Source organism: Myiozetetes cayanensis, unplaced genomic scaffold (assembly GCF_022539395.1).
Source record: "Myiozetetes cayanensis isolate MyiCay16 unplaced genomic scaffold, myiCay2020 scf15, whole genome shotgun sequence".
Taxonomy (NCBI): Eukaryota; Metazoa; Chordata; class Aves; order Passeriformes; family Tyrannidae; genus Myiozetetes; species Myiozetetes cayanensis.
In genome coordinates, this window is record NW_026087159.1 from 19,833,349 (window position 1) to 19,841,932 (window position 8,584).

The 8,584-nt window shown below is 45.7% G+C and overlaps 1 protein-coding gene across 1 annotated transcript in view; it reads left to right on the plus strand.

Annotated features, from left to right (window-relative positions):
* Nucleotides 1-5,010, plus strand: part of LOC126637300 (calpain-5-like) — a 47,787-nt gene extending 42,777 nt beyond the window's left edge. The window contains exons 13-14 of the mRNA XM_050310460.1: nucleotides 4,142-4,278; nucleotides 4,828-5,010. Coding sequence (XP_050166417.1) covers nucleotides 4,142-4,278; nucleotides 4,828-5,010 — 320 coding nt within the window. The remainder of the gene's footprint in view (nucleotides 1-4,141; nucleotides 4,279-4,827) is intronic.
* The last annotated feature ends 3,574 nt before the right edge of the window (nucleotides 5,011-8,584 follow it).

Genomic DNA, 8,584 nt, shown 5'->3' on the forward strand with positions numbered 1-8,584 from the left:
ACATCTGCTGTGTTTGCTGCAGGTGACTCTTCACTCTCTTCGGTTTCAGACACAGAGCTCAGTTGCAACTTCACGTGGTGGAGAGGCATTAGACTTAGACCTGCAGTACAGTTCATCTCCTGTCTCACAGAGCAGTTGTAAAATTTCTCCCACTTGCTGGCTGCAATTTTATTCCAGTCCCCTTTTGTAGTTATTCCTGGCACCCACTGAGTGGTGACTGAATGTCCTTTTCACTGGGAAGGCCACTTTCTGTTAACAAAGTGGTTGTCTCTGAGAAGAGATGCAGAAAATGGATTCAGTTCATTTGTCTTGGTAATTTTCTTGAAAAACAAGATCCACAAACTCCTCAACCAAGTAAGGTGAAGTTTGGCTCCCTGTTCTCAGCCAGGCAGGGTGGATAGGTGAGAATGAAGGGGCTTTATGTGACAAGAGTAGCAGAGCAGTGCATTGGAAAGAGGCAGCATGTTCTTGTTCCTGCCCTGTGATGGACATTTTCATTTTTAAGAATGGATTTTTTGTTTGTTTGTTTTAAAATTCCTTAACCTAGATGAATCTTGTTGTTTGACATTGAATAAAACTTCACCAAACAAAGTTAAAAAATTTTCCGTTTGTATCAACATAAAGCTTTCAAGTAAAAGCCTTTGTCTCTTTTCAGGCTGGAATTCCAAATCTCATCCATTCAGGGGTCTCTGAAGGAGAGCTGAGTTACTTCACTTCAGTGGCTTCCCCATTATCTTGAATTCTGCTGTGAAATCCCTGTTTGACTCTTTCTTTATTAGCCTTTTTTTTTTTCTCTGTATGTATTTCCAACTCACAAAGTACTCACAAAATATCTTCATAGATTGTCTTGGAGAATACCATATCTTATAGCAACTTTAGAGAAATGAAGTAAGGAGAATGTGTCAGTAGAACACCCATGCAGTCAAATGCACACTGCTGACATTTGTGCTACACAATAAAATCAAGCTGTGCAAAGATCAAGGTACTGTCCACACCTGGCACTCTGCCTTCTAAGGGGTGGGAAACTTGGCAAAGCTCCTGATTGATACTAGAGTCCACTTTTGGTGGCAGAAAAAGCTAGGTATGCTTGGTATGCATGTTTCTCACTTTGTTTGTTTAATAGATTAAAAGATTAGATATAGAAATTTCTTGAAACACATTGATTGTAAACTTACACTAGAAATTAATGTGTTCAGGGACAGAAAATATCCCACATTCCAAGACTGCTTCCTAGTATTGCCACAAAAGAATGGAACTCCTGGTCATCCTTGGTCTCCTCTCTGTCTTCTCTGGATCCACATCTGGACCCTCTGAACCCTTAGATTACTGTTCAGGTGTTTCTGGCTTTTACAGATTCCAACTCTTTCCTTTGCACTTTTCTTTTGTACAACTTCCCAAAGCAGCAGCAAGGCCGGGACTGAGGTGAGAGAGCTGTTACACACAGTGCAGTGTTCAGGGCACAGCTGGAACCATTTGTGTGCCTGAGAACTGAACCCAGCCCTCCTTCCACTGCCAGAGCAGTTACCAGAGTAGCAGCTCCAGTTGTTTTCATTCCCAGCTCATGGCCAACACTAGGATGTTGCTTTTCTATGTGAGCAGCCCCTTCTGGTTTGTCTCTGTCCCATAAATAAACCAGACCCACAGCTGGGCCAACCATAGTGGAGAACATCCCTTGTCTCATCCCCCATATGCCTCTCTCCCATTTCTTCCTTTTGTTCTGGAACTGGAGCCAGTAGTCCTAATATAACTGACCATTCAGCCCTGCCATCATGGGGTCATGCTGTGCAGGAACCTTTTGTGTTCCTCTTCTACCCCCCATCCATATCTCGAGCTCTTGCTGAGAATTTGAATGTTTCTTCAAATATTATATTTTCTTTTCCACTCACTTAGCAAGTCCCTTCATTACCTGTTCTCTCATCCATTGGGCAGATGCACCTGTCACCTCTTTATGCTCTGTGTCCTGTCCCCACCCCTCCTTATGCCCTTTATCACTTAATTACTCTTAATGATCAGATATTGTTCTGCTTTTTGCCCTCACACAAAGTAGTTGACACCATTGGGGTGACATACAAGACCCCATTTTATTCAGACCCATTTTCCAAATTGCTTTGCAAAGAGGGCAGCTTTTCCATCCCTGATCACAGGGCTTGGTGCCACTCCATGCCCCAGAGCTACGTTCACGAGTTCAGTGACACAGAAAGTACTTGCCTATCAGAAAAACCAATACTCTGTCACCTGCTACAGAACTGTGAGGTGTTGTCAGGGTAACAGGCCTGGGGCAGGTCTGGCCAGGTGTGGCCACAGTGCAGCATATGGAAAAATTTGTGTCTTGTGCATGGAAGTGACTCCCTCTGGTTTGGATGAGGCTGTTATGCGGTTTGTTTGTGGGAAGTGTTGGTATCTGTTCTTGTAAATGAGTGATGCGTTTGAGGAAAATCATCCTGGGTATGGATTGTTAAAAACTAAAGCTGCCTAATAATCATGCTGCCTTAGGGCTGTCACTCCAGTGGTGGCATTTGCAAGTAGATGGTGACAAAATGTGTGTAAGGAACTATTATGAGCCTGACTTACATTTACGCACACTCAGTAGGTTTATTTAAAATCTGTATTTAAGAAGTAGCAAGGTCTGCAAAAACAGGTATGCTGCCATTAACAACAGGAATAGACAGGAGATAGTTGTGTTGAAATACAAAAAATTGTATTGCCTGTGTTTAATTAGAAGTTAATTAATAAGTGGGATGGCCCATTCTATTTGAGGGTAAAGACAGGCATTTCCAAATTGGTTCTTACTCTTTGTTGGAAGGGAAAGAAAATATCATCATTAATAATAAATAAAAATTCTCAGTGTAAAAGCAACAAAGTATTTCTAGAATGTTAAATAATCTCAGTGGGTCAGGTGTGATTCAAGTGTAGTTTAAAATATTAACTAGGACCTATTATAGACACAACATGTTGTGATAATATAAACTTTAGAGTTACATCAGTCCAAATGATAGAACCTCAGAGATTGTCTCAGGTTTATGGGAATGAAATGACAAACTGGGGGAGGATTTGCTTTGACAGTTTGCCACAGAAAACTTTGTTGAAACCAGTGCAGTTGTAGAAAATGTGTGGGTTTTTTGACAATATTTTGCTTTCTTGAAGAGAAACTGCTCCTTGAAAATTACTTCCTAACACTAGCACTCATATCTGAGTACAAGAGACAGCACTTTCTAGCTTGGCAGTCCAAGGGTGGCCACTGACCTGTGCATTCAGGGATCTAAAAGCATTTCTGTGCAGTTCCTGTCCCTGCCCTACACAGGAATTGTGGGAGGTGAACAGATTTTACCTTTCATTTTGGCCAAGACACCCAGAACATCATATCAGATGTCATGTGCACAGATGCATTTTGGCTGTCACATCTAGAGAATTGTCGGGAAGCTCAGAGAGTCACTTTGAAAACTTCCTGTTGGATGAGCCAGGAGGATGCACAGCAAGGGAATGTGGAAAGTTCATGATCCTTGTCTAGGAGTGAGCTGGTTTCACAGCAAATGGGGCCTGGTTTCCAGCTCTGAGCACCCAGCTGTTACCAGAATGAAAGAGCTGGAGTTTATTCTGGAGAAGAGAAGGCTCTAGGGAGACCTTAGAGCCCCTTCCAGTACTTAAAAGGGCTCTAAGAGAGTTGGAGAAGGACTTTGGACAAGGGTTTGGAGTGACAGGACAAGGGGGAATGGCTTTCCACTGCCAGAGGGCAGGGTTAGATGGGATATTGGGAGAAATTCTTCCCTGTGAGGGTGGGGAAGCTGTGGCACAGGTTGCCCAGAGAAGCTGCGGCTGCCCCATCCCTGAAAGTGTCCAGGGCCAGGTTGGACAGGGCTAGGAGCAACCTGGAATAGTGGAAGGTGTCCCTGCCCATGGCAAGGGCATGAAACTGAAACTGGATGGTCTTCAAGGTCCCTTCCAACCCAAACCATTCCATGATTCTGTGTTTTCACCTGGGTAGGCAGCAGTGGCTGTGGTGTGCTCTGGTTCCCTGTTCCTGTGCTCACTAGCAGCAGTGCTGCCAGGCCCAGGAGGGACTGTCCCTGCTGGGTTTCTGATCTGGGGCAGGTCTCAGCTGCTATTCTGTGTCCTAAGAGCTGTGCTGCTGTTTGTGTTTCAGGAGCCGATCCCTACGTGCTTGTCAAATGTGAGAACCAAAAAGTGCGCTCCCCTGTGCAGCACGACACGACCAGTCCCGTCTTCAACACACAAGTGATTTTTTACAAGAAGAACATTGACAGTCCTGTCACGATCCAGGTGAGACAAGCCACACAGGACAGGCTGCTGAGGGCAGGAAGGGGAGCACAGCAGCATCACCTTTGTATGACTGATAACCAGGAGAGAAGTGTGAGAATCTCTGCTCCCCTCAGTGGGCTGTGCTGATTCTCTACTCTAAGTCTGCTCCATAAACACCAACTCATGACACTTAGGAATCTGAAGGCATATTTTGTTCCAAGGCTTTGAAAGAATTTAGAGAATTACCTTTTGCCTTATATGGTACCCAATGAAACAGAGACAAAGAAAAGCCATGTGTTGTCCAGAGTCAGTGTTTGAAACAAAACCAAAGGCAAGCTGTGACCTAGAAAGCAAAAAGCTGCATTCACTCCTTATTTGCATAGAGTATGTAAATAAGCATGCAAATCCAGACTCTCCCCCATGCTTTCTAGACAATTAGTTAAATTTAGATGTACGCCCACTCCTCGCTGCTTTTTCAGGGGGTTAGTGGGGATGACCTTCCTCTGGCACAGGTGGAGTGTGAGGGCAGCACCGCTTCAGCTGGGGTTTTTTCTGTTGCCTTGTCTCTAGGTCTGGAACAGCAACATCCTGTGTGACCAGCTCCTGGGGCAGGCAGTGCTGGCAGCTTCCCCCAGTGACCCCCGAGAGCAGCAGACGCTGCGGCTCCGAGGGAGAGGCGGCCGGGAAGCAGCCGAGGTGCCGGGTCACATCACCGTCAAGGTTTTCTCCAGCGATGACCTCGCGGAGCTCTGAGCGCCAGCGCCCCGCAGAGCCAGACAGAGCTGTCACCCCGCAGCAGCGGGACTCGTCTGTGCCTGCCGGGGCAGGGACTCGGGAGCACGGGGTGCACATCATCATAATCGCTTTAAAAGGATAAAGCCCTCAAAACTCACAGTGTTATCACTGGTAATGGGGAGAGAGGCTTTGAAAGAGGGGGAAGTACGTGTTTATACATATACATGTTCATGATACAGCACATCCAGTAGAAGAGGGGCCAGACAAAATGTTAGCAGATAAGCTCATTGAGATGTGAACATCTTCCAAGCAGCATCTCTCAGGAGCATTCAGCACATAAGCTGGAAGCCCATGTGACTGTCCTCACAGGTTCTCAGCACATCCTCATCTATTCCCAACAGTAAGACTGGATGCAGGCAGGAATGGCTCCAGCTCCATGGGCATCTACCAGCAGGCTGGGGGAGTGGCAAGCACAAGATGGATTTGCATCACTCAGTCCTTGTTTACTGCCAACCTAGATCTGGGAGGGAGATTTTTTTCCCCCCATAGAGGGATAAAAATTTCTTGATGCATTTCACCATTTATTGCTACAGATCAGATGTTTCTATTTCTTGATGGAAATGTCATTACTCAAGGTGTTCAGTCATTGCTCATGGCTTTAGACCCTGTGAGCCAGGGCAATTAAAATACAGGGGCAGGTCTTTTGACACCACAGCAAATAAGAGCTACATCCAGGTAAAGGCTCTCATAGTGACTTTCTGATTGTTCTCTTCTCCACCTCAGGCTGGTGACTGACAAGTTGGTATCTCTGTCCAAGAGCAGGGAAGGCACCTCACAGTTCTGGTTTTGCTCAGAGCACAAATTCAGTAATGGGAGCCTCCTAGCTAAGGAAGATTGGTTTAATCCACATGGTGTTAAACATGGAATAACACTCCTTTTGTCTTGTTAGAGGGTAGCACCAGACTGAAAGAGAAGCAAATTAGCTCATGACAAGGATGGGTTTGTAAAACCAAGGTATTGTGCCCTGAGAGGTGTCACATTTCACTCTCAAAATTTTGCTTTTATTTATTGCTGACAAATCCAACATCATCGATAAAGTTTCATTTGGCTGTCATGGAGGACAGGTATTGCTTCACATTTCCTTCAAAGCAGCATTCTGGTACAAACTTTCTCTTACATTCTGCCTGCAGGCCCATGGCAGGGTTCCCTCAGAGCTGTTTGTGTGTGGGCATGCTGGGCAGTGACCCTGGCAATACAAGAGGCTTGCTGTGTCAGACACTTGGAAATGGATTTTATTCTGGTCTGTAAAGGGAAGCTGAAGGACGACTGTTCTGCCTTTGGTACAGCCAGGAAATTTGGATTTCTGTGTATCTCATAAACACTCCGGCCACATTGTGCAATTTTTAAAATTTATAAAATGGCTCCTGACAGTGTTACTGTTTTCACAAAAATTTTTGAAGTCTCCTCAGGGCTCTAAAAGGATCCCTGCTGTGGTAGGAAAATTCTCTGACACGTTGGAGATGGAATGATGCTACAGTGCCATCAGCTCAGCTGCATGTACCAAGCACCTCAATCCTGCTCTTTTCAAATAGCTTGAGCTCAGGCCACTTGGCACACAGAGTGTTTGTCAGCTGTGTGAACTACATGCCCCATAGGCAAGTGAAATTCTCTGTAAACTCAAGTCTTCAGGGTTGCTTATTCTCTGAAATGTCAGTCTCTGTGTAAGGATCGTCCCCAGTGTCAGCAGGGCAGAGGGAGCATGATTGGCAATTCCTGTTGGTGTACCGCCGGACAAAGAGGGAATTTCGGGTGATGAGTAAAAAAGTGGTGGGGTTCAGGCCTTGGAATTATGTCAGCTCCAGACATTTCCAGTTTGTTCCCATGGCATAGGGACAGGCAACCTTTGAACACCACTGCTGGCCGGTGCTGGGAGCTGTGGGAGGCTGAGGCCAAGCAGAACATATGTACCTCGACATTTATTATTTCTTGGAAGTAGTTGGGACAGGGTTTACCCATCAGAAAGAGCTCATCCAAGCTGGGAACACAACTGGCTGTGCTGATTTACACGGCTTCTGGCTTCCCAGGTGAATCCCAGGTGAAGCAAGGCTGAGTGTTCCCTGCACAATGGCCCAGGCTGGGCAGGTACGATGCCCCCTCACTGTGGGCTCCAGCTCCTAACATAGATATGCAGTAATTTTTACAATAAATGTAAACTTGTGGGAAAAACAGGGTTTTTTTGGAGGGTGCTGCATTTATGTACACACTCAGGCCACCTTCAGCAGAGAATCCCCTAGAAAGGAAAATGTGGGAAATGGATGGAGAATGTTTCATTTCGACCTTTCATAGCTTCAATGTGAAGTGACTGAAGCAAAAGGTTTCCAAACAAATACACATATTCAGGGATTTCTGCCTCTTCCTGCCCCACTGGCAGCCATGAGGGGGCGATCTGTATCCATGCACCCACCCATCCTTCCATCCATCCTGGTCAAACCATGGCCAGGTACTGACACAACACACACACCAGTAAATACAGTCTATCATTTACAGCAAATACCATACCCTGTCCTAGAAACAATATCATACCTCTCTCTACAGTGTGTAGCACCTACAGAAGGGCCTCGGAATGTCGATAAAATATATATTTTATATATATATATATGCTATATATACACACAATATTTACATAAACACTATATATAAACATACACTATATATAGACACACTACATAAACAGTCTCTCTCTCTCTCCGAACTCATATATACATTATCTCTATATAAGGGAGCATTATATAAGGCCTAGAGTGCAGAAGAGTTGTGGGGTGTTGTGCAAATGCCCTATACAGTACAGACTACAGCTATGTCCATAGTGTTGTAACACACTATCTCTATCTAATAATAATAATTATGCAGTACATTGTGTGTCTTTACATTTTATAACTTTGCACACTCCCCCATATAATGCTCTAAAAATCATAGAGATTTAGTAATCTCTATGTATTCTATACATCTCTTTCCTAGTCTCTCTATATTTGTAACTCTTTTATGTCCCTAAGTTCTGCCAAGTGGAGGGAGGACAGGGAATTCTCCATATCCAGTCTGCCTGTGGGCCTCTCCCAGGGAAGGTTGTGACCCCCTGTGTCAGCCTCAGTTCCCAGGACAGAACTGGGATGCCTAAAGGACCCTCAGCTGAGCACGAGCCTGTGGAGCAGCCCAGGTCCCTCCCGCTCTGTCCAGACTGGCACAGACACTCCCAACCTTTCCCAGGAGCTACAAGACAAACAAGAGCTCAGCAGGCATCCCCAGAAACCACTCCACCACTCTGCTCTGTTTTGCCCTTCTCCACTCCTGTGCGGATCCAAGGTGGCAAATCCCATCAGAGCACGCATTTCCACGCCTGCCCACGGTTCCCCTCTGCAGCAGCCCACACCCAGTTTTTCCCTGTGTCAGGAAGATTACTCTGGTCCCAGAAAGATGAAAGCACCCTGGGCTGGGCTTCTTCCCGCCTGGCTCAGTGCATGCTGAGGCTGCTCTGTGCTCTGCCAGGGCTCGGTGGGGGCTCAGCACCTCCCACTGCTGCTCTGAAAGCCTTGCC